This window comes from Nomascus leucogenys, chromosome 12, assembly GCF_006542625.1.
Source record: "Nomascus leucogenys isolate Asia chromosome 12, Asia_NLE_v1, whole genome shotgun sequence".
Taxonomy (NCBI): domain Eukaryota; kingdom Metazoa; phylum Chordata; class Mammalia; order Primates; family Hylobatidae; genus Nomascus; species Nomascus leucogenys.
Window position 1 is genome coordinate 11,385,332 of NC_044392.1, and position 26,550 is coordinate 11,411,881.

The window sequence follows — 26,550 nt, forward strand, 5'->3', positions numbered from 1 at the left end:
GTGGTGGGGGCGGTTTCCAGCTGATTTTACTTGAAGGGGCAGGGTGACCCATCTGACTTATTTTTATTATATGTGTCTGAGTGAATTAATTTACAGTGAGGAACATAAAATCTCTGACAGGTTCTTGACCTGCATATCTTCTCCCTGGGTGCAGATCTACTCATGAAGCAAAATTCTGCTTGGCAAGTCTGGAGAGGAACTAAAGGAGAAAAAAAAGGATACGCTAAATTACCAGAGTCATCAAGATGGGATGAGCTGATACAGCTGTGGCCACATCTGGGCCATTTTACAATAGTAATGGATGAGGCTATGGGGAGATCAAGGTCACAAACCAATGATGTGAGAGAGCTGGAATTTGAGCTCAGGCATGTCTGAGTCCAAGGCTCACCCTCTGTCCTCTCCCTCACAGGAGATCTTTCAGAGTGCCTCTCCCCTAGACTGTATAGATGGCCCACATCTGCTTCAAATTATTGTCTGAGATAAGAAAGATACCACCCTGGAATGGCATCTCAGTCAATCCATACTGAAGCTCCTTGACAGGCCCAGGGGCCTACTCTGGCACAGAAAGACCTTATGTCTAATTTATGCTTGTATTTTGCTATTTGTTTTCTATGTGTCTCATGTCCTTTTTGTTCCTCTATCTCACCTTTTCTTTAAGTGGATATTTTCTAGCATACCATTGTAATCCCTTTGTTGATTTTTAACTATTTTTAGAGTTATTTTCTTAGTGATTGCTCTATTATAATAGGTACTTTATCACAGTCTACCTCAGATTAACGCTAAGTTAATTCCAGCATAGAATTAAGAACAGAGAAACTTTGTTCCAATATAGCGTTATTCCCTACCCCCTCCTTTACCCCTCCTTTAGCAAAAGTGTATGAAACATGCATTGTTGGGAGACTTCTGGGAAATGACAAACTATTTGTAGTTTAATTACAAATACCATATTAGTGATCTGACTACATATTACTCAGTCATACAAAGTCATGATAAATCAAGTACAAAGGTCATGACAAACACAGTTTTTAGTGATTTCTATGCCTAAAGCTTTATATTCCCTTAATATGCTGTGTAAGAAAAAAAGAACAGCTATGTGTGCAATCCCAGGGGAAGAGGGCGGAAACTTCGGCAGTCTACAGTACCTCAAAGCAGTTGTGCAAGGCTGGAATATATTAGATCTTCAGTAGTCCCTGGAATAACCCTTGATGCAGAGCTCATGGGTCACTAAGTAATGGGATGGTCTTCAGTTGAAATGAGATTCAGTAACTCTTGAATGGTGCTTTGCTCATGGACATCAAGCTGCTGTTCTTTAGCTAGACTGAGAGCCCTCATGCCATATTCCTGTGCCTGAAATAGCATTGCAGTGACAAAAGGAAGTTGTCACAGGAAAGCACAACACTGGGAAGCCCCATCTGTGCTCAACTCCAGAAACATGAGAGAGAACTCACCACCTTTTCACACCACCCACTGAGCTCTTGTTGATAAACCTGTAAACACACTGGGCCCTTACAGCTAGCCACATGTGCGCTGGGAGGGGCAGCAGGGCACCAGAAAAAAACCCCACCTGACTTGACGAACTAAGTACAAACTAAGTATACCTTCTTAACAAAGTGAGATCTTTGTAGGACCTTAATCAGGCCCTAGAGGCCATCACTGGAAGGCATAGAGGTGACAGGTGACACAAGTAAATTACTACATCCTAAGATGTAGGACCTTAATCAGACCATACAAAGACGGCCCTAGAGGCCATCACGGAAGGCATAGAGGTGACAGGTGACATAAGTAAATTACTACTCTGGGGTGGTCCTGGGGACCATGTGGCCCAGAGTTTTGACTTGGAAAGAGGCTCTCCTTTCTTCCTCCCTTCTTCTCTTCTCTTCCTTCCCTCCTTCCTATAAATTGTTATTGAATGGTTACCATGTTCCAGGTCCTGTGAGTATAGGCAGAAATTCCTATTCTCATGGAACTTACAGTGTAGTAGGGGAGAAAGACAATAAAGAAGACAAATAAGTAAAACACGATAGTCTCTTAAATAGGGATAAGTGCTAAGGAAAAAAATAAAGCATGAAAGGGGATAGGAAGCATTAGAGATAGTAGTGGGCGTCTGCAGTTTTAGACAGGGACAGCAGGGAACGCTTCACTGAAAAGAAAACAGCTGAGTCAAGTGAAGGCCTGAAGGAAGTGAGGTGCCAGTCTTGATGGATAGATAGATGTGTGCCTTTTGTCTAAGGCCTCTTGTAGATCTAACACGCCCTGGGGTAATGACTTCCTTGAGTATACAGTGGAAAATTGGACATTGCACCATAGAAATGAGGTTTTGTCCAATGTAAATTTGAAAGTTCAGTGGAAATGTTTTCCTATTCCTCACCTATTCCTACCCCTATCCCAGACAGGGTTAGTGCCCTGTGCACTGTGCTCCCACAGTGCTCTGGGCTTCACTGTCACACTCTATTATAACCTGTGAGCTCCTCCAGGCCTGGTATACTGCAGGTGCTTAGTAAAAGTTAGCTGAAGAAAGAAGAGAAGGAGGAGGGAGGAAAGGAGTCTTAAATTTTCCCATTTCACCCACACAAAAAGGCCTCCCTCTAACCACCCTCCTCTCTCTCCCCCTGCCTACTGCTTTTTCTTCTTCTTCTTCTTCTTTTTGAGACAGGATCTTGCTCTGTCACCCAGGCTGGAGTGTAGTGGCACAAGCACGGCTCACTGCAGCCTCAATCTCCAGGGCTCAAGTAATCCTCTTATCTCAGCCTCCCGAGTAGCTGGGACTACAGGTGCACACCTCTATGCCCAGCTGATTTTTTTATTTTTAGTTTTAGTAGAGAGTGGGTCTCATTATGTTGCCCAGGCTGGTCTTGAACTCCTGGACATAAGCAATCATCCCGCCTCGGCCTCCCAAAGTACTGGGAATACAGGCATGAGACACTGTGCCTGGCCTGGTTTTCTTTATAGCAGTTTCTACTATCTGAAATTATATTAGACATACATATGTTTATTTCCACTCCTCCAAAAAATACCAGTGCCATGGAGATAGGAAACGTATGGCTCACCACTGTATCCCCAGTCCCTAGATTAGTGCTTTACAAATGGTAGATTTTCAATAAATGTTTGAATGAATGAGAGAATCAACCAATAAATCAATAAACCTGAGACATACCACTTACTGTCTGTAAGACATTGGGCAAAGAATTGACCCTCTTGGTGCCTCAGTTTCCTTGTTTGTAAAGTAGAGATAATAAAATAGCTACCTCATTAATGTTGGTGTAAGCATTAAGTATGATAATTGTGTAAAGGGTTTAGGCCAACAACTGGTATGTAAAAGTACTCAAAAACAGTTACTTTTTGAATCATTTCATGGCAATGCATTTCTGCCTGAATCCCTGCAGCAACAGGGAACTCAGTAACTGAGTGGAGTGAGAGCGGCTACTACATCTGTCCAAGGCTCCCCAGAGCCTTCCTGCCCTGCAGGCTTCCCAGCACTGCCCCAGACTCCCTTTATCTGTGCAAGACTGGGAACCCTCGGGGGAAGAAGACAATCCAGCTTCCATTATGCAGGCTGGACTCAACACAGGAGAAAAGTCATGAGCATCTGAACCTCTTTGGAGTAAGGCTTGCTCTGAGGGCAAAAGCTATTGGAATTGGGCAAAACATAAGTGAGTTCAACTAGATGAATTTCTACCTTCATTTTAGACGTGTTGCTTTTTTAGGGAAACTTGCCTTTGAAGAATTCATCATCAGGTAGTAAAGCATGACCAGGATCTTCAGAACAAAGATGGTTTTTTGGGGGGCTTTGTCAGATGTAGATTCTCGAATGTTCAAGATTGAAGTCAGGATGCGAATGGCTTCTGCTTCCTGGGCTTCATCTGCATTGGAAGGGGAAGAAAGAAAAAACAGGCTCTTGGCAACTGAGTCTGCCCTCATCAAAAGCACTCAGCTGTTAAAGGGCCTGGTCTGCTGAAGCCTTCCCAGGGGCACTGGTGGAAATAGCACCAATTACAGCAAGTTTTTTTTACCTAGAGGACTCCCTCAGGTGCAAAGCAGGAAGCCCCAAAGCAGGAGTTTCAGACCGCTTTCCAGCTTTGCTTAGCATGCCATTATCAGAGTAGCCTAAAAATATGCTCACTCCCACAGGTCCCAAAGTTGCTAAGGTTTCTCTCTTTCGGTGTCCTGAACTCTAGATCTCTTGGGCTTGCAAACACAGAGAATCTGTCACAGGCAGATTCCTTGGGTCCAATTCAGCTTCCAGTCTATAGCTGAGAGGAGAGAACTGGGGGAAGGGACTTCTTGCAGCTGCAGCAGCTTAACTCTTCTCGTCTAGGCCATAGATGGGTAAGCAACAACCTTCATGCTTCCCTCTGAGAGTCTGTTTACTATTTTCCCCAGCAGTTTTTGGTCCTACTTTAGTCATCATTTACTGAGAAGTTACTACATGCACTTAAAAGCACTTAGACAAGTACTAAGCTTAGAGAAAAAGACGAAAAGGATATACACCATCATGTTAAGGTTGGCTATCTTTGGATATCTATGATTTCCATGTTTTCAGCTGTAACATGAACTATTTACATAATGAGAGAAAATTCAATAAAGTTATTAATTTTTTAAACTTTAGCTCAAAACCTCTCCTCCAAAGAGCCTTCCTTCTTAAACACCACCCAACTGTCCTCACCTCTTCATTCTGGGACTCATCTTGTAATCTAATTTGTACTCACAGGAATGTTCTTTTGTTATTGCCTATAGGTTCTGTATCACCAGCTGCACTGTATGTCTCTTTTGAGCAGAAACTAGATCCTCTGTGTCTTTTCATTGTCTCTGAAGGCACGATGCTGTACGGTACTATTCAACACTTAGCCCTTTGCTGCGAATTGGGCAATTTTTTTTTGCTGCGAATTTGTTGGAATTGGGCAAAACACAAATGAGTTCAACTAGATGAATTTCTACCTTCATTTTAGACATGTTGCTTTTTTAGGGAAACTTGCCTTTCAAGAATTCATCATCAGGTAGTAAAGCATGACCAGGATCTTCAGAACAAAGATGGTTTTTTGGGGGGGCTTTGTCAGATGTAGATTCTCAAATGTTCAAGATTGAAGTCAGGAATACAGTTTAATTCAATTGGGCCCTGCCACTGAGAAGCTCACTGTTCAGTAAAGCATGAAGCTAAGGCACCAGAAGAAATCAGCAATGCAACTTCTGTGTAGAGTCTACCTTGGCTTATGTGTCCTGGAGCAAGAGTCACCAACCCCCAGGCCATGGACCAGAACTGTTTTGTGGCCTGTTAGGAATCAGGCTGTGCAGCAGGTGGTGAGCAGGGGTAGTGGGGGCGAGCAAAGCTTCATCTGTATTTACAGCCACTCCCCACTGCTTGCATTACCACCTGAGCTCCACCTCCTGTCAGTTCAGTGGCAGCATCAGATTCTCCTAAGAGCATGAACCGTATTGTGAACTGTGCATGCAAAGGATCTAGTTTGTATACTCCTTATGAGAATCTAATGCCTGATGATCTGTCACTGTCACCCATCACTCCCAGATGGGACCATCTAGTTGCAGGAAAACAAGCTCAGGGCTCCCACTGATTCTACGTTATAATGCATGGTATAATTATTTCATTATATATTACAATATATTAAAAATAATAAAAACCTAGTACACAATAAATGTAATGCACTTGAATTCTCCTGAAACCATTCCTCCCACGCCCCCCAGTCCATGGAAAAATTGTCTTCCATGAAATGGGTCCCTGGTGCCAGGGAGAGATTGGGACTGCTGCCCTGGAGGGATCACATAGAAATGGATGCTCTGCAGAAATCACAGGGGGCTTTGATGGGGTCTTTTTTTCCTCTAAATCTGTCCCTTAGTAACCTCCGAATGGCTATGTGTGATGATAGGGATCTGAATTCTTCCCAACACTGGTAAAATCTCTTTGATCCCCGTATCTCAGTTTTCTCCATCAGCAACATGGGGAAGGTAGCAATGGTGCTTCATGACAGGGACAGCTGCTTTCCCTCTTAGGGACAAAGTCTGTGTATTGGGTGAGATGAAGTCACTACTCTCCCTTCAGGGAAAACTGCCACTTACCCAAGCCAGTGTCATTCTCAAATAGTTTGCCCAGTAAATCCATTTGTTGGGTGTGAGCCTGTGAGAGGACTTGATAGTGATTGTTCAAATATGCATACCAGATCTCAGAGACCTGTTGGGAAAAGAGACGGTAATATGACAAGCAGGCCAGATCTCAGCCGTCAGACTAGGCAGGTGAGGAGAATAGCGCGTATGGCCGGGCTTCTGGACAAAGTGGAGGTTCTCTCTCCTACTGTGCCTGGAGGCAGAGGGAGCCCTAGGAGCCCAAACAGGCCTGGCCAAGGTAAGTGTGACAAGTGATGGGCTGCAAAGGGCCTGTGGCAGCTCATCTTGGGGTAGCCCTAGTGGGGTCCAATAACAGTGGCTATCTTTTGTACAGCACACAAAACACGAAACCTTCACATCCTCACAACATCCCGATGTAATATTCTTATTATTCCCATTTTACATGTAAATAAACTGAGGCTCAGTTTATTTAGTAAACTGAATTTAAACTCTGGTCTATCTGATTCTAAATAGCCAGAATTTAAACTCTGGTCTATCTGATTCTAAATAGCCAGAATTTAAACTCTGGTCTATCTGATTCTAAAGCTTTTAAGCTACAGCAAAATGCCTCTTTCTCAGAAGCAGGTCTAAAACATGAATCAACAATCAGCAGAAAGCCTATATTACACATTTATTACACAAATGATTGCCTGCTAAGTGAGGTGGTACTATATGGAAACAACTGACATTTTAATATACTGGAAACAGTTTAAAATATTTTATATGTAAATATGGAAATTTCTCATGTTCTTGGATCCCTTGACAGGATCTTGTAGCAAGAGACTTCCCTTGGAAATCTCCTTCTCTATCACACACTTCAATATGCCCACATTAGCTTGCTGCTATGGGTATGACACAGCATACAACTGTCTATTTGAAGGGGTTTGGCTCTTACTGACCTGTCCTTCATTATTCATTAATCACCCTATGGATGTTAAGGGTTAGTCTATTTTGGTAGTGGAGACACTGGAAGAAAGAAAATGGAGTATATCATGTATCAGGCTATATAATCTTGGGCAAGCCACTTCATCTCTCTGTGCCTCTCTTTCTCATGAATGGTATGTTTTTCATGAATAGTCTAATACAAGTCATAAGACACCAAGCCTAAGAGTGAAGGCTCAGCTCCCACATTCCCCAGCTCACCTTGGTGTACAATGTGTCTGCCAGGTCCAACTTTTTAAGGTCATAGAATATATTCGCCAGGTGGAAGTAGCCTCCTGAAGTCCTAATGTCCTCTGTTCCAAATGCGCAACTGGCAAAATAAATCTATAGCAGGAGGAAGAAGGAGAGTGCTTGAGTTCCTTTTGCAAATCGTATATCTGATAAAGGACTTGTATCTAGAATACATACAAAAAACTGTTACAACATTCCAATTTAAAAATGGGCAAAAGATCTGAATTGACATTTCTCCAAAAAGATATTCAGATGAATAATAAGCACATGAATAGATGCTAACATAGTAATTAGGTAAATGCAAAACAAAGCTATAATGAGATATCACTGCATCTGGGATGGCTAGAATCAAATACAGAAAATAAGTGTTGGGAAGGATATGGAGAAAATGAAACCCTCACACATTGCCAGTGGGCATGTAAAAGGGTGCAGCCTCTGTGGAAACAGTTTGGTAGTTCCTAAAAAAGTTAAACATAGAGTTACTACATGACCCAGCAATTCCTCTTCTAAGTACCTACCCACAAAGACTTGTACGTAAATGTTTATATCAGCATTATTTAAAATACACAAAACTAGAAACAACAAAAATGTCCATCAACTGATGAACGCATAGACAAATTGTGGTATATCCAGGCAATGGAATGCTAATCAGCAATAAGAGGAATGAACTGTTGATACATGCAACAACATGGATGAATCTCAAAATAATCATGCTAGGTGAAAGAGGTCAGATGCAAAGGACCACACAGGATTCTGTCTGTATGAACTGTCCTGAGAAGGCAAATTTGTAGAAACAGGAAGTGGTTGCCTGGGGCTGGAACAGGAATGGGAAATGACTGCAAATGGATACAAGGGATCTCTTTGAGGTGATGGAAACGTTCTGAAACTTGATTGTGCTCATGGTTGCACTACTCTGTAAATTTGCTAAAAATAATTTAATTGTACCCTTAAAATGGGTGAATTTTATGGTATATATCAATAAAGGGGTGTCTGTGTGTGTGTGTGTTTAAAAAGCTAGGCTAAGGAATCTGATCTTGTGCTAATTCTTTTTTTTTTGGGGGGCATAGTCTCCCTCTGTCGCCCAGGCTGGAGTGCGGTGGCACGATCTTGGCTCACTGCAACCTCGCCTCCTGGGTTCAAGAGACTCTTTTGCCTCAGCCTTCCGAGCAGCTGGCACTACAGGCACACACCATCACACCTGACTAATTTTTGTATTTTTTGTATTTTTTTTTTTTTTTTGGAGACTGAGTCTCACTCTGTCGCCCAGGCTGGAGTGCAGTGGCGCAATCCTGGCTCACTGCAACCTCTGCCTCCCAGGTTCAAGCAATTCTCCTGCCTCAGCCTCCCGAGTAGCTGGAATCACAGGCGCATGCCACCACACCCAGCTAATTTTGTATATTTAGATGGGGTTTCACCATCTCGAACTCCCGACCTCTGGTGATCCGCCCACCTCGGCCTCCCAAAGTGCTGGGATTACAGGTGTGAGCCACCACACCTGGCCTACTAATTCTTAACTGTGTGGCCCAGCTCAGGAAAGAATGTGCCTCTGCTTAATTTGTTGGAGGATGTAGAGTATAGAGAAGAAACACAAAGAATTGTATTAGTCAGGAGCCCAGGTGGAACTAGATGGCACCCTCAATAAGATTGCCTGAAGACAGTTTAGTGGAATTATGATTTGACATGTAGAAGGGTTAAGAAACCAACCAGGGCTAGGGAAAAGCCCTACGAGTAAAACCAACAAGGCCTAGTGAAACACCCGGGACTACCAACAGCAAGAAACTATTACCATCCCTACACCCGAAACAGCAAGGGGAGGAAACAAGGTTACCAGGGCCCAGCAAGAGCTAGCACTATGGAAGAAGGCTGCCTGACAGGAGCTGTGGCCACAGAGGAACACTGTTCCTGCCAGATCAGGGGTGGGCAGAGAGACAGCAGAGAGAATCAGTGCCTCAGCCTTTTTCTCCTCCTACTTTCCACTCCCCTACTATGCCTTCCACTCTCCAAACCCAACCAAGGCCAGAGAGCAATGGAGTCCACAGAGGTTGTGTCGTCCATAGAGGTCAGGCTCCCAGGGCACAGAATAGGGCAGAGAACGGATATGGGGTAGTGGAATTTAAAGAATAACCAGTGTAAAATTTAATTTATGGACATCGTACAGGCAGGCAACCAGAGGAAGGGCTGCTTGGTGCAGAGGCCAGAAGACAGGCTGAAGAGAGAACCAACCTGCATGGAGACTGCAGTCTGACTCTACGCTAACTCAGATTTCACACCCAGGAACTCTGTTCTCTGGTAATATTTTCCAGTACTGAAATCCTAATAGAAACCCCTTAAATTTTGAAAGAACAATTCAGTTATCACCCTCAACATCCCATCTAACCCTTGTACAGAGTTTAATCATCGATAAGTGCTTTCTTATACATCTAGCTCTTTTAAATTTAATAACCAACACTCTGAAGTAGAGATATTACTGTTATTTTTTAAAATAATAGCCAAAGTACTGTACATATATTGTCCTATTATTAATCTTCGCAATGACCCAATGAGGCAGAGACTGTTTTATTATTCCTGTCTTGCAGGTGATGAAAGAGGTGAAACAAATTTTCCAAGACTATGTGGCTAGTGAAACAACAGATCTGTGACTAGAAGCAAAGCCCTTCTCTCTCTCGCTCTCTTTTTTTTTTTTTGAGACGAAGTCTTGCTCTGTCGCCAGGCTGGAGTGCAGTGGCGCGATCTCAGCTCACTGCAACCTCCACTTCCCAGGTTCAAGCGATTCCCCTGCCTCAGCATTCTGAGTAGCTCAGACTACAGGCTTGCACCACCACGCCTGGCTAATTTTTTGTATTTTAGTAGGGACGGGGTTTCACCATGTTGGCCAGGATGGTCTCAATCTCCTGACCTCGTGATCTGCCCACCTTGGCCTCCCAAAGTGCTGGGATTAGAGGCGTGAGCCACCACGCCCGGCCAGCAAAGCCCTTCTCTTAATGAGTATGCTGTTTTGCCTCCCTTTACTCTTCAGGGCAACTGAAACTTCAGGAATATGTGACCTGGCCAAGGTTGAATAGCTATGAAGTAGAAATGCTTGAACTTAGGTCGGTAGAATTGTGTCATGGCTAAAATGCCACCAAATAATCAGTTGTAAACAGAAAGTTTTAGAGAAATGCACAATTTTTAAAAAATTAAACAGATTTTGGAAATATACAGGTGTTATAATTTAGATTTTGGAAATATCCAGGTGTTATAACTTAGCTTGTTTACATCATTGGCCAGATGATAACGGGCTTCTTCATAGTTTTTCTTAGCTATATAGAGAAGTCCCAGATTCCGATGCAGTAAAGATTGGGTGGCATTACTACAGTCAGTTGATTTGAGGACTGTCCACTGGGCTTGGAATAGATATTCTTCAGCCTGAACAATTCGGCCCAGACCTGCCCAAAAGCAGAAAAGAAGGTTATAATTCATATCCAGGCCAAAGAACACATGAGGAAATATGAGTCATTTCCCATTCACTCATGTATTCATTGACTCAAGTATTTACTGACACAGAAAAACTCATACAGGAATGTTCATAGCAGCCTATTCGGAAGAGCCAAAAAAAAAAAAAAAGAGACAATGTAAATGTCCATCAGCTGATGAGTGGATGAACAAAAGGAGGCATCTCCATCTCCATCTCCATCTCCATGAGTGGAATATTACTCAGTTATAAGAAGGAACGAAGTAGTGCTACCTGCTATAATTGGATGAACTTTGAAAACACTATACTAACAGAAAGAAACCAGACACCAAAGGCCACATATTGCATGATTCCATTTATATGAAATGTCCAGAATAGGCAAATCCATAGAGATGGAAAGCAAACTAGTGGTGGCCAGGCGACAGGGAGTCCAATGCAAGGGAGGCACTAACAGGGGGTCCAATGCAAGGGAGGAACTAAGAGGGAGTAACTGCTGACAATTACAGGCTTTCTTTTAGGGGTGATGAAAATATTGTGGAAATAGATCATGGTGATTGTTGCACAACCTTCAGAATGTGCTAAAACCACTGGATTGTCCTTTTTTTTTTTTTTTTTTTTTGACAGAGTCTCACTTTGTTGCCCAGACTGGAGTGTAGTGGCGTGATCTCAGCCCACTACAACCTCTGCCTCTCGGGTTCAAGTGATTCTCATGCCTCAGCCTCCCAAGTAGCTGGGACTGCAAGCATGCGCCACCACGCCCCGCTACTTTTTGTATTTTTAGTAGAGACAGGGTTTCACCATGTTTGCCAGGCTGGTCTCAAACCCCTGACATCAGGTGATCCACCTGCCTCGACCTCCCAAAGTGCTGGGAATACAGGCGTGAGACACTGCGTCTGGCCTGAATTGTGCTTTAAAAGGGTGTATTTTATGATATGTGAATTATATCTAAATTGTGAAATATATATATGCATATTTAATACCCTTTATGCGCCAGGCCTTGTGTTGAGTGATGGGGATTCAAAGTGCAACATGAAAACAAATGTGTTTACAATATAGTATAATTGCAATAGAAACACAAGCTTTGGAAGTGTCAGAGGATAGGAAATGTTTAATTCTATAGATGAGATGGAGAGGGACACTGAAGCAGAGTCTGAGCTGGGTTTTGAGGATGAATAGAAGTTTTCCAGGTAGATAAGGCAGGGAGAGCATCCCAGGCAAAACTAACAGTATGTGCAATGTCATAGAAATATGAAATAATACGTTATGTTCATAGAACTATACAGAGTCACAGCTGCAGGGAATTGGTTCCAGAACCCCCATCAGATACCTAAATATAAGGATGCTCAAGGCTCTAATATAAAGTAGTGTAGTATTTGCATATAACCTATGCACATCATTCCTTATACTTTAAATCAACTCTAAATTACTTATAATACCTAATACAATGTAAATGCTACGTAAATAGTTGTTATACCATATAATTTTTGTCTTTTTTAAGTTTAAATTTTTTCTTTTTTTGCTTACTAGCCCACAAATAACATCATGTATTGTTTTTATTTGTATCATTTTTAATCATTATATTATTTTAAAAAATATTTTTGATCCATGGTTGCTTGAATGGGCAGATGCAGAACCTGCAAATATGGAGGACCGACTGTATTAGCCTGTGATGCTGGAGCACAAATTGTGAAGGACAGAATGGCAGAAAATGAGGCTATGGTGGTAGGCAAGGGGCAGGTCACAGAGGGCTTAGTGAGTTATGCCAAGGAACTTGATGCATGCGGATAAAAACTAGAGGATTTTCAAAAAGGGCAAGAGAATCGGATTTAAATTTAGAAAGATCCTTTGGAACCAATGTGGAGGAGGGACCAGAGGGGAGGAATAAAGGTAGAAGATTCACTGGAAGATGTCTGAAATAGTTCAGGCAAGCACACTTAAGAGCCTGAAACAAGACAGTGAACTAAGGAAGAGGAGATCCAAAAGAGACAGGAAGTAGAATGAACAACGCACGGTTACTAAGTGATGTGGAAGGTAAGAGAAAGGAAAGCCACCTTTATTGCTAATATTTAGATACTCTGGACACTTAAAGCTTTTTGTTTATTACATATAATCTTTACATATACAGAGGCCTGCCTACCTGCTTGGATCCTGGGGAAATTTGTCAGAACTGAATAGAAAGCCACTACATCAGTGTGCTGCAGGGCAGGAGGCGTGCTCTGGGAGTGAAGCATTGGTGTGATAGGTGCTGCAGCAGAAACGGCATCAACGAAGGGTTAGGAGGTAAGGACACGAACCCCTCATAAGCCAACCCTCTGCTCCTCTGTGTCCTTCCTGTCAGACCTAGTTCATATGTAAGCATGCTTTTTATTCTAGTTGTAACCCTACATCACTGAATTAAAGGAAAAGAGATGAAGAGGAAGCAGTCTACAAGAAGAAGCAAGTAACTTTGCCTAATGGAAGGTCAAAGTGCAAACTAAAATGGGAAATTACTAGATGAGGAGCATGAGGCCTAGTCCCTGATCCTGGCTCATGTGAACATGGCAAGTCACATCTTCCCTCCAGGCTTTGTCTGTAAAATATGAGGTTTAGGCTGAAGTCCTCTCACATTTGAAGAAGCAAATGACTCTTAACTAAGATTGTTTAGATGGGAAAAAAATGGTACAGGGCGTTAACAAATATTGGAAATTTAAAATTTTCCACATCCAGTTCTCACTCAAGAAGGCAATGCCAAAGAAGGAAGACTCCAAGACCCAGCTGAACCAGCATCTAAACAAGCATCAGTCCTAAAGGAAAAGGCATACTTGGGAGAATAAACTGTGAGGCTAGAGAGAGAGAGTACGGTGAGAAGAATGGGCTGCTACTAGCCCATGAGATTACAGTCAGAACTAAGATTGTGACCAGTGAGTGCCTAAGTTCAGGCCTGCCTCTTATGGACAGTGCCTACCTGGAGAGGCATAGGGTGAGGTGGAGGTGCTGGAGACATAAAGGAAGTGACACTGTCCCTTAGGGTGACTTTACTAGTGTATGGAATTGAGAAAGGACAGCCATTTACAGACCAGTGGTACTTGTCTGAAGGGTGAGGCAACAGGCTTATACTGGGTTAATGGCAGATCTGGGAGATACTATGGGGGAAGATTTTGCAGGACTTGGTGATGAAAGTGAAGGAATGCAGCAAACAGCAGTCACAGCTGAGTCAAAGGTTGTGGCTGTGAGGTGCCCAGGGGAAGAAAAGGGAATCTGCATTTATTGAAGACCTGTTATTTGCCCAACATTGTGCTAGTCCCTTTGTATCTGTGGTCTAAGTCTGCCAACAATATTGTGAAATAAACATCAGATGAGGAATTTGAAGAGGAGGCAACTTCATTCATTCATTCAACCAACCATATATTCACCTAATTGATTGAGTCTCTATCACAATGTGTGATGCTCAATGCACACTAAGACATGATCCCTGACTCCAAGAAGCTTAAAATCAAGTGAAGTAGGCATACAATAAATAGACAAAACACGAGTGCTGTGAAGGAAATGAACAGAACACAGTAACCAAAATGCTAGCTCACTGCAGCCTCCACCTCCTGGGCTCAAGCAATCCTCCCACCTCAGCCTCCCAAGTAGCTGGGACTACTACAAGTGCATGCCACCATGCCCGCCTAATTTTTTTTTTTAAGAGGTGAGGTCTTGCTAGGTTGCCCAGGCTGATCTTGAATTCCTGGGCTCAAGAGATCCTCCCATTTCGACTTCCCGAAGTGCTGAAATTACAGGTGTAAGTCACCACGCCTGGCCAGTTTAAGCACATACCTGAAGGATGATCAAAAGCCAGCCACATATGAGAGCAGAAAGAGCATACCAGGCAGAAGGAACCATGTATGTGAGAGCTCTGAGTGAAGAAGAGCTTGGTGCCTGCGATCACCCAGCCAGTAAAGAAAGAGCTGATATTTGAACCCAGGCTCTCCTGCTTCCAAAGCACTGATAACAGTGGGGGAAGATGAGCAGGGTGGCTCCTCCTTGAAGTGTTCCTGAAAATGTCATTTCTAGTTGAGTAAAATTTCAAAGTTTTACTAAAAAGAAAAAAAAAAAGCTGAATTTCTGTTATCTGTCCACTCCAGTCTGAAGGAATCTCTAAGATGGGAAAGAAACATGTGCACAGGAAAGTGATTTCTTTAGACTTCCAAAAAGGTTAGCAAGGTTTTAAACCAATGACTGGAGGTACAGTGAAATCTTCCATTTAGACAGCACTTTCCAGACTTCAAAGCACTTTCATGGACATTACACTCGAACTCTTTTCATCCTTAAAAGAATCCTGTGAAGAGAACTCAGATTCAACACATACTCACACAGTGCTCACGAGGTTTCAGGTACTGTGAAATTATTTTTTTAGTACCTTCTCTGTGCTAAGTACTGGGCTGAGCGTGAAGACATCCGTGATGAGTGAAGAATAGACACAGATCCAGTTCTCCCTGAGCTTACAGTCTACTGGAGCAGGGAGACAATTAAATAATCTCATCAATGAATACAATTATTAATGGAGTAAGTGCTCAGAAGAAAGGAGTAGGTCTTTAAATGAGTATATTAAAAAAGAGACCTGGCTGGGTGCGGTGGCTCACACCTGTAATGCCAGCACTTTGGGAGGCTGAGGCAGGTGGATCATTTAAAGCCAGGAGTTCAAGACCAGCCTGGGCAACATACTGAAACCCTCTCTCTACTAAAACTACAAAAAATAGCTAGGCGTGGTGGTGCGTGCCTGTAGTCCTAGCTACTCTGGAGGCTGAGGCGGAAGAATCACTTGTCCCTGGGAGGCAAAGCTTGCAGTGAGCCAAGATCAGGCCATTGGACTCCAGCCTGTACAACAGATCGAGACTCTGTCTAAAAAAAAAAAAAAAAAAAAAAAAAGGGAGACCCAACCCGGTCTAGAGCCCTGGGACAGTTTCTAGACAAGGCAGTAGTAACCCTTGAGCTGAAACCTGAAAGATGACAAGAAGTTAATTTGGTGAAGGGAAGAGGAGGAGAAGCAGAGAGAGTGGCTACAGAAAAGTCTTTCCCAACAAGGAAATCATCGTGCTTCTGAGGAACTGAGAGAAGACCGGTCGGTGTAACTGGAAGGGAGGGAGAAAATAATTCAAGAGAGACAGTTGATAGAATTGAGGTGAGAGAATTTGTTAAGGGCTAGATCAAGCAGAGCCTCATGGGTTGCTTTAGAAATTTGGTCTTTATTTAGAGGAGTGATGGGTCACATTTTTGTATGCAAACCAGATTAGAGGGAGGCCAGAGAAGATGTGGGGAGACCAGTTAGTACGTAGTGGTCTAGATGAGAGATGATGAGACTTGGGCTAAGGTGACTTTTCCAGAATCCCATAGCTAGCCAGTGTCACAGGTAAACAGAACCTGGGCTGTATTATCTTGTCCAGTGCTTTTCTCATTAGTTTGGAGGAAAGACAGTCTGGAATGGGGTGACAGACCTGAGCAGGGTGAGCAGGGCATTCCTGCAGGCAAACAGCCTGGTATGGGGAGTCGGAACCCATACAAGGGAGGAGGGATCCATGCAGCAGAGGCAGCCTGGAATGGGGAGTCAGAGCCCGTGGAGAGGGAGGAGGTATCTGTAAGGTGGAAAGGATGGAGTTAGACAGCGGGGATTGATTCATGTAGGGGAACTGATTAATATGTAAATAAACTAATGAAAGTGAAAGCTGTCAGCAAAGGGAGTTGCAATTATGGAATGGAAGTAAATTAGATTGAACCCTGTGGTGCTGAATTAGATCTGGATCAAACAGTATTATAGACTAGTGGTTATACAGATATTGATGTAGATATATAGATATAGGCTGGACACAGTGGCTCACACCTGTAATCCCAGCACTTTGGGAAGCTGAGGCAGGTGGATCACTTGAGGCCAGGAGTTCAAGATCACCAACATGGTGAAACCCCGTCTCTACTACAAATACAGAAATGAGCCAGGCATGGTGGCACACACCTGTAGTCCCAGCTATTTGGGAGGCTGAGGCAGGAGAATTGCTTGAACCAGGGAGGAGGAGGCTGCAGTGAGCTCAGATTGCACCACTGCACTCTAGCCTGGGTGTCAGAGTGAGACTCAGTCTCAAAAAAAAGATATATAGATATAGAAATAAATACAGATGTAATGTGTGTATACATACACCCATTATTATATTTACACTTACTCCCTAACTCCACTGAGAAGGCCTGGGAGCAGTAATACCCCAACAGCATGAATACATCTAGTGCACAGCTTTTGGCTTCTGAATTTCACTTTCCACTGAAAGAAATCAGGGCTCTTTAGAGGTATGTTCCAGAAAGCAGTCAAGTGAGCAAAGAACAAATGGGGTTGTATCTAGGAGATGCAGAAGCCAGCTTGAGTGGGGGCTGCCACTGGTCAAATCAGGGACAGTTTGAGAATCAAATTAATGATAGTAATGGATTTAAGCCCATTGAATAAAGAGGCAATACTGATATAAATAACTAAATGAATACATTGAAAATTTCATGAGGAATGGGATATTTATATAGTTTCAAAGGACCTCTCCATGAAATGAAAATTTCAGTTATTAATTACAGAAGGGTGAAAGTAACATTACAGGGAGGAAGCCTGGCAGACACCATCCTAGTAACATAATTAAAATGAACATCATCAGTAACGAAAAAAAAAGGAAACATGCCAGTTTATAGGATGGGATGAGAACACAGCATCACCTCTGTACTGTTTTTGCCAAAAATCCATAACCTGAGTCCCATCATCAGGAAATATCAGACAAACCCAAATTGAGACATATTTTATACAATTGGCCTGTAACCTTTAAAAGTGTCAAGGTCATAAAAGTCAAGAAAAGGTTGAGAAACTATTCCAGAGTTTTATTGCCAACACATGGCAACGAAATGAAAAGTGTGATCCTGAACTGTATCGTTTTGCTATAAAGATGATATTGGGAAAATTCAAGAAACTTGAATGGGGTCTTCTTAGATGACAGGGTCCCCTTGTGTGGTTCCCACAAAGACATTCTCCTTCATAACCACAATACAATCTATCTCATTTACTAAGGGGACACTGAAGTATTCTAAGGATAGGGAACCAGGGAGCAACTTACTCTCAGAGAACTCAGGGGATAAAAGTTCTTTATATGGTACTTAATTTTAACAGTTTTACTTTTAAAAAAGTTTTACTTCTAAAGAAGCACTTTTTTAATGGTGGCTATTAAAACATATGAAGCATTTTTTTAAACGGTGGCTATTAAAATATATGAAGTGTTAGCACAGTGCCTAAAACACCGTAGATGCTCAAGAATGTCAATTCCTCTCAAAATGCCAATTTTCCTTTTGTAGTAGCCACCACATAGGGTATCTGCTAAGTCTGTTCTATACTCTCAGAATTGCCTCTCCCATCTATAGGGGTGGGTTCCTGTATTTCTGAACTATGCGACTCTGATCCCAGGGAACAAAGGTGGATCCCACACTCAAGCCATGTCAACAAAATTCTGTCTTCTACGAATTTGTAATTGGAAATCAGAAGCTAATTAGTTTCTACTGCCTACTTCGAACCTAGAAAACATGTAAACTGAAGAACTCCATCTGACATTTTGGGGTAGCTGTCTTCCACAGTGAGCATAGGGTAGACAAATCTGGTCTGCAGAGAGGGAAAATAGTGAAGCAGATACCCAGAGAGAAGTAGATACAGGAGACAAGGCCCGAGAGAGAACGAAAGGCACCTTGAGCCTTGGTTCCTTACAGCATTCCAATTCTAGTCCCTCACGAAGCCTCAGCTCTTGTAGGATACTACAGCACCCTCACAGAATTCCTCCTTTTTGTGCAGGCCAGCTTGAGTGGATTTCTGCCAGTTGTAGACAAAAGTCTGTGACATCTCCTTCCCTACCTTGTGCTAAACTTTACAGCAACCCTGCTCCTTCTACAATAGGTCTCATGGTGCCACTGTCAATCATTGGTGTGACCCAAACATAGCACCACTTAAGGGATCCAAGCATATCAAGTCGGTTTCACTCACCAAGGCTGGCCTCGGCCAACAGCAGGTAAGCAGGCACAAGCTCTACGGAGCTCAGGCCGTACAGGGTCACACGGAAGCGAAGGGAATGCAAAGCTGCTGGTACAGCATCTTCGTGTTTCCCTTCAAAGAGGTATTTCTGGGCTACGGTGTAGCAGAATTCAATCAAATACTTCTGTGGAAGAGAGAAACAGACTATCTGAGACAGTCTAAAGTTAAAGGCAAAGGTGGATGTAGATGGCCCTGGGGATAAGGCCAACACCTAATGACCCAGTTAAAGGCACATAGTGAGCCTGCCTGTATTAGAGTGGACGTGAAGCCCCACATAAGTGATATAAGAAGGCAAACTCTGGACTATGAGCTCCTTAAGGCCCAGGAACATGTGTCTTTTCATCTTAGTTCAGGGCTTGGCATAGATGAATGCTCAATATAGAGTTATCAGATGAATAAATGAGTATTATTTTTATAGTTCTAATAAAACTTTACTTTAGCAAAGCTAGCACGTCTCAGGACAATCTGAAACTTTCTGCCTTCCTAGTTGAGTTAATTTTGAGAGAAACATCTCATTTTCCCTTCTGGAATTATCCTGTTTAGCTAATATCACAAAAAACTTTAACTCTGCATCGTTTTAAGGCCACTATCAAAGTGTCATAACACTAAAATAGATGGATCTTATGTTTAGAGATTTATGGCTTATAATAAGGGGCTAATTTTTTAGAGTGATTGAGATGCTCAATACTCAACACTATACATAATAATAGTGGCAAGTTTTGCTAACCTCCTTTATTTATTCAGTAGTATATCCATACATCATTCTTAACCCTCCTATTATGTGGCCAGGCTCTTGGCATCTGTGGATGTTATGGGCTGAATTGTGTCCCCTGCCAAAATTCATGTGTTGAAGCCCTATTCTGCAGTCTGTCACAATGTGACTATAATTGAAGCTAGGGCCTGTAGAGAGGTGATTAAGTTAGAATGAGGCCATTAGGGTGGGCCCTAACCTAATCTGACTTGTGTCTTTATAAAAAGAGGAAATTGGACACACAAAGAGATACCAGGCATGCTTGCACACAAAGGACCATGTGAAGACACTGCAGGAAGGCAGCCATCTGCAAGCCAAGGAGAGAGGCCTCAGAAGAAACCAAACCTCCTGACCCCTTGATCTTGGACCTCCCAGCCTCCAGAGCCGTGAGGAAATAAATGTATGTTGTTTGAGCCACCCAGTTTGTGATATTTAATTATGACAGTACTAGCAGACTAATACAGTGAGTATTTAGTAAATGTGGAAAACAACAGACTGAATGGTGTTGAGGACTTAAAAAGATATAAAACAAAGTCTCTGCCCTCAGTGAGGTTACAATTTAGTAATCTCAACACAGTTTCACCCTTGTCTTGGGCAGCTTCACCGCACCTAAAACTTAACCTTGGAAAGTGCTGCAGGCCCTACCTGCCGCTGCTGCAGCTGCTGCAGGCCATGCTGCCGTTCTTCCTCCGAATTGTAGAAGGGCATGCAAGTGCGCAGTGGAATCAAGAGCTGACATATTTTCTCATGGATGCTGTCCCAGTCAGCTTTCTGATGTACCACGCCACTGACAACAGAAACATAGACTTCATGATCTTTATATTTGGCATGACTTAAGATTCCATTAACCCTCCTACCGGCCTATCCCTAGACACCAGAAAAGTAAGCCAAACACAAACCAGGCAGGGAGCTCAAAGCCATTTCTGAGACTCAAATCTCTTTCCTTTCATGTGGTTATTTGATGGTGTATAAACTGTGTTGGGATTGGAGAGTATAATGTTTCTGCAGGCACACATTCACATTCTGAAGTCACACAGGGATGCTGGCATGCAATTGCTCATAGTGTTCTCTTATAATCTCTTTTATTTCTGCAAGGTTGGTAGTAATGCCCTCAATTTCATTTCTGATTTTAGTAATCTGAATCTTCTTTTCTAGGCCAGTCAACCTAGATAAAGGTTTGTCAATTTTGTTGGTCTTTTCAAGGAGCCAACTTTTGGTCTCATTGGTTCTCTCTGTAGTTTCTTTATTCTGTTTTATCTCTGCTATAATCTTTAATTTTCCTTTCTTCTGCTAGCTTGTGTCTATACCCACCACAGGGCTGTGCATAAAGGAGTTTATAAATATGTTTTAGTTTGCTCTTCTTTTTCTAGTTTCTTAAGATGAAATGCTAGGTTACTGATTTGAGATCTTCTTTTCAATGTATGTATATTAGTATAAATTCATATGAGTACTAAATTCATATAGTAACCTCTGAGTACTGCTTTGCCAGCAACTAAGTTTTAGTATGTCGCTTTTGTTTTCATTTATCTCAAAGCATTTTCTAATTTCCCTTGTAATTTCTTCTGTGACTCATTGGTTAAAAGTGTGTTATTTCTACATATTTGTAAATTTACCAAATTTCCTTCTGTTATTGACTACTAATTTCATTCCATGTAGGTGGAGAACATACTCTGTATGAAATCAATCCTTATAAACGTATTGAGATTTATTTTATGGTCTAACATATGGTCTATCCTGAAGAATGTTCTATATGCACTAGAGAAGAATAGGCACTCTGCTGTTATTGAATGGTGTTCTATAGATATCTGTTAGGTCTAGTTGGTTTATAGTGTGGTTCAAGTCTTAGATTTCCTTGCTGATCTGTCTAATTGTTCTATGCATTACTGAAAGTGGAATATTTGATCTTCTATCTAGTTGTTCTATTCATTACTGAGAGTGGGATATTGGATCTTTCATCTAGTTGTTCTGTTCATCACTGAAGGTAGGATATTGAAGTCTTCAACTATTATTATTAAATTGTGTATTTTTCTCCCCAGTTCTGTCTGTTTTTGCTTCATGTATTTTGAGGCTCTGTTGTTAGATGGATACAATCATGGGTTTTTGCATTTCTATTGCTTATTACACATTTTCACTTAAATGTGAGTTAACTGTTTGATTCCATTTATACGTATTTCAAAACAGGTAACAATAATCTAGAGGAGGGGTCAGAAAAGTTTTTCTGTAAAGGGTCAGATAAATATTTTAGGCTTGAGAGCTATAGGGTCTCTGTTGCAACTACTCAACTCTGCTGTTGTAGCACAAAAGCAGCCACAGACAATATACAGCCATGTTCAAGCGCCTTCTTGGACAATATTGCCAACTTCTTGGACAATAGAAATGCAATTAAAGTGTTTTCTTTACAAGTTGTGACTGCTACCAAAGAAATGACAGAAACCATTTAAAATGTTTTTAGGGAGGTAGAGAATTATTATAAACAGATCAATAAAAGCACTTAGCCAGGATATAGCTGAGTTCCACAGGGAATTTATCAAGTGGGGCTTATAAGCAATGGAAATGTTAACTTAGATGCCTGAACTTTTGTTCCACTGAGAGCAACTGACATATCTTGCCTTTCTAAATAAAGTGAGCTTTATTTATATATTTGCGGGCTTCTTGCTTATTGATCTGTCCCACCCGTAACACCTAACACAGGATCAGGGATAAAGTAGGAATGGATAAATGCTTTCAACCAGGGCTCACAATTAAGTAGCTTGTGAGCCAGAAATGTTTTGTTTGGCTATTATCACGTTTTTTTTTTAAGCTGAATTTGAATGTTTTTAAGTAGGGCATTCATTCTACAATTCACCACTGATCCTATAGCTTCCTATTATTGAATACCACTTCACTGTTTGTTTTCTTAGTAATCTGCAATATTTTTTGCAATAATTTTTCCTTTTGACATATGAAGTGCAAATTTAAATGCCACCACTGGCCAGGAGAAGAAAACAAATGGTGAAGTGGTATTCAAGAACAGGAAGCAATAGTATTTGTAATGAATTACAGAATGACCGCCCTGACTAAAGACATTTAAATTCATGTAAACCTATGGTACTGAAGTCTCTTTTACCTGTCACCAATGTTTTAGTATGTACTTCCATAAAATTACCTTTTCTTAAAAATGTTCTACTGTCCTGTAATCCCAGCACTTTGGGAGGCCGAGGAGGGCGGATCACAAGGTCAGAAATTCGAGACCAGCCTGACCAATATGGTGAAATGCCGTCTCTACTAAAAATACAAAAAAATTAGCTGGGCATGGTGGCGCATCCCTGTAATCCCAGCTACTTGGGAGGCTGAGGCAAGAGAATTGCTTGAACCCGGGAGGTGGAGGTTGCTGCCACTGTGCTCCAACCTGGGCGACAGAGAAAGACTCCGTCTCAAAAAAAAAAAAAAAAAGTTCTACTGTGTCTCTAAAGTAAATAAAAATGTGCTATTCTCTGAGAATGGTCATAATCCACTATAGAGCAATATGCACAAGATTATACATAATATATAAATGTATTCAGATAAAAGAAGGAAATTCACCAAAATTTCAGGTTATTAATCTCTGGGTTGTGGGATTATGGATTATTTTTCTTCTTTATTTTTTATATTTTCAGATTTTCTGCAGTGAGCATGAATTGCATTTATAATCAGGAAAAATATTCTTTTGCAGAAAAAAACTTTCACAAATTCAAACTGACTTTCTTGCTCCTTAAACTTGGGATGATGAAAAAGAACATTTATTGTGTGCCAACATGGTTCCAGGCAGGGTACTAGATGCTTTACATTCAACCATCAAAACCTATAGAACAATGACCTCAGTTTTGTTTTATCAAAAAATCTTGAAATCTCCAAGACACAAAGACATAGAAATCTGGAGAAAAGGAGCAAAGAAACAAAAGGAGAAGGTCTTAAAGAGAATTAAAAGCAAGTAAAAGAAGCAAAAGAAAAAAATCGAAGATAAGGGCATAGAAGATGATAATTTATACATGCATTCATCAGACATTAGTGCCAACTATGTCTTTCTTTTTTTTTTCCTGTTTTTATTTTTTGGCCTAAGGGATAAAAGCACAAGTGCCAACTATTTCAAGACACTTTGCTAGAGACTATGGGGCATACAATGACAGGTTGGACATAGATCAAAAGTTAGCATACTTGACAGTCCCTCTGTACACATTTAACATAGTATCTAGCATTAATGGAGCATAACAAAATTGAAATAACACACTCACCGACAATTAAAATGAAGGGAAATATGAGTCATCTGAGAGATACAGAATACTGTAAAGTTAGTTCAGAGGCAAAAGGAATTACTTCCGGCTGGAGGGATACAGAGGACAGGGGTGTTTTAAGGAAAAAGTCAGTGCTCACACCAAGCAAAAGGGTTGAATCTTTCCCAAGCCTGAGTGGCAGGTTTTACTCACGGCCGTTTACTGGCCATCTCTCCAGGGGTGACCCAAAGGCCTCGCAAACTCTATGCCCAAAACCAAATCTGACGCCTGTCATCTTTTCCCCCTGTGTTCCTTGCCCAAGTTAATGGGTTTATTATCCATTTGGTTTTATTCAACAGATGTTCACTGAGTGTCTGGTATGTGTGGGCACTGGGTCTAGTAAAAGACATAGATATCAGAGAAGCAAACACAAAAATAAAATATAAAAGTACAGAAAAAGCAAAGAAAAATGGTACTGTGAGAGAGAAAAGTATGACGGGGAGTTGAGACTGGGTTTAGACCTCTTTGAAGAAATGACATTTAAACTGAGAACTGAAGGATGAAAGGGAGCCAGGAAGGCTTGTAGTTGAAGGGGAGGTTCCTAGCAGAGAGAACAGTCTGGGAAAAGAAACTGAGGGAAGAAAGGGCTTAGCAAATTAGAACTTCAGTTCTCTATAACTATAGCAAAGAAAAAATGGGGTAAGTGTGGTGGGAAGTGAAGGTAGAGAAATAATCAGGGCCTTGTATTTTCTGTTACAAATTCTTAATTATATTCTAAATGCAATGAAGCCGCCAAAGAGGAGATAGCAACGATAACACAGATGCCATCCCTGCCCTTGTGGGGCATACAGCCTAATGAAGGAAATAAATAAATGATTTCAGTCCACGTCCTAAGTGTTAGGGTAGGGGACATACTCAGTGCTTTGAGAGCACTGAGGAAGGACACCTAGGCCAGTATGAGAAGGTACTGCAACAGCTTCTTAATCTGTTATGCAGTCGTCAGTGTCTACCTTCCTCTGTATCTTCCACACTGCAGCCCATCCTCTTTCCTTAACACAAATGAGAGCATGTCAGCTCAAAACCATCCATGGTTTCCCAAGGGATAAATTCCAAACCCTTGATCTCATGTCACTGTCTAGCCCTAACCTTTATCTTCTTGGTTTAAACTTCTACTACCTATCACAATGATGTTCCAACCTTTTTTTTTTTTTTTGAGACACAGTTTCACTCTTGTTGCCCAAGCTGGAGTGCAATGGAGCGATCTCCGCTCACTGCAACCTCCGCCTCCTGGGTTCAAGCGATTCTCCTGCCTCAGCCTCCCGAGTAGCTGGGATTACAGGCCCGCGCCACCACATCCAGCTAATTTTGACTCAACCTATAGTAAGAAATACATTTTCCCTGTACACACACACATGTCCGCATAAAACACTAAGACAAAAGTTTTAAGAAACAATTCAGGTAGGATTAACCTGATACTTTCTACTCATTCTATGCTCTTTTTTGTTGTTATTGTTTTCTCTAAATGGTGATTGTGATTTATTCATAAACTGCTAAAGGGCCCTGGCCTGCAGTTTGAAAATCACTGACTGCTCCCTCCACTACTGTTCTCCACTCAGCTCTTAGCAAACTCTGTTCTTTTGCCATTTGCCCTAGCAGTCCCGGATGCCGGGAATGCCCTACCCTTCTTCACTACTCCTGTACGCAGCAGGTTCTGACTGCCCTCTCAAAATGCAGCTCAAATGCTTCTTCCACAGAGAAAGCTTTCCACATACTGCCCCATTCACTATCATCTCACTCTCGTTGCCCAGGCTGGAGTGCAGTGGCCCCATCTCCGCTCACTGCGAGCTCCGCCTCCCGGGTTCAAGCGATTCATCTGCCTCAGCCTCCCGAGTAGCTGGGATTACAGGGACCCAGCACCACTCCCGGCTAATTTTTGTATTTTTAGTAGAGACAGGGTTTCACCATGTTGGCCAGGCTGGTCTCTAACTCCTGACCTCTGGCGATCCGCCCGCCTCGGCCTCCCGAAGTGCTGGGATTACAGGCGTGAGCCACCGCGCCCGGCCTGTTTCTTTACTTATTTGTCTCCCACATTAGAATGTTAGATCTTTGAAGGAACTGACCTACCGAGCTGCCCCAGTAACTTCAGCACCTAAAATAGTGCCTAGCACATAGTAGGCCTTCAGAAAACATGAGTGACGAACGAATAAGTGGGAGATGAGACAGACGAGGCCACGGGAGTCTTAGGGGCCTGTCTTAAAGCCGTTTTGAGGTGTCCCTTGCAGAGTCAGGGGCCACGGCTAACGCAAGGTACCCAAGCCAGACCCGGGAATGGGAGAGAGGGAGGGAGTTAAAGCGCCCAGGTGCCACGTTTCAGGGCCTACCAGTAATAAGTGACTGTGCAGGCCGCGCACACCCGCTCAGCTGGGGCTTCGCACACCTCACAGCAGAGCCTGCGCCCCTTGGGGACCGCCAGTGGGTAGATCACATTCATGGTGCAGCCAGCGGTGCTGGTCTCTAAGACGGTTGCCCGGCAAGGATACGCTGAACCACGGCGTCACGTGACGATCGCGGGCCCGCGTACTTGCCAGCATTTCTAGGGCAGAGGGCGGCGGGACGTGACTCGACTAACATCTGGGTCTACTGTTGAAGTTGAAAAAGGGAAAGAAAGAAAGAAAAGCACAAAACCCACAAGTCCCACGGGTCAAATGGCTGAGAAACGACTCCCAAGGAGTCTAGGTTCAGGAAGGCCCGTATAGTGGCCGGTAAGGGTCAAACATGG

At 42.4% G+C, this 26,550-nt stretch overlaps 1 protein-coding gene across 3 annotated transcripts; it reads right to left on the bottom strand.

The window, feature by feature from the left end:
- ZMYND12 (zinc finger MYND-type containing 12) lies at window positions 1–26,528 on the bottom strand. Of its 3 annotated transcripts, XR_004032569.1 has the most exons (9): window positions 26,153–26,528; window positions 20,188–20,329; window positions 18,744–18,915; window positions 10,543–10,712; window positions 7,258–7,380; window positions 6,070–6,181; window positions 3,715–3,860; window positions 1,143–1,347; window positions 1–199 (listed from the first exon to the last, which is right to left on the bottom strand). XR_004032569.1 is itself a non-coding variant. In XM_030823613.1 (8 exons), exons 1-8 carry the CDS (start codon window positions 26,260–26,262, stop codon window positions 1,225–1,227), a joined length of 1,098 nt encoding a protein of 365 aa, XP_030679473.1. In that variant the 5' UTR covers window positions 26,263–26,528; the 3' UTR covers window positions 907–1,224. The 3 variants fall into 3 exon arrangements, 2 of the variants coding, with proteins under 2 accessions (XP_030679473.1, XP_030679474.1); XM_030823613.1 differs by lacking the exon at window positions 1–199 and having other exon boundaries at window positions 907–1,347; XM_030823614.1 differs by lacking the exons at window positions 1–199; window positions 18,744–18,915 and having other exon boundaries at window positions 907–1,347.
- Between the last annotated feature and the right edge of the window lie 22 nt (window positions 26,529–26,550).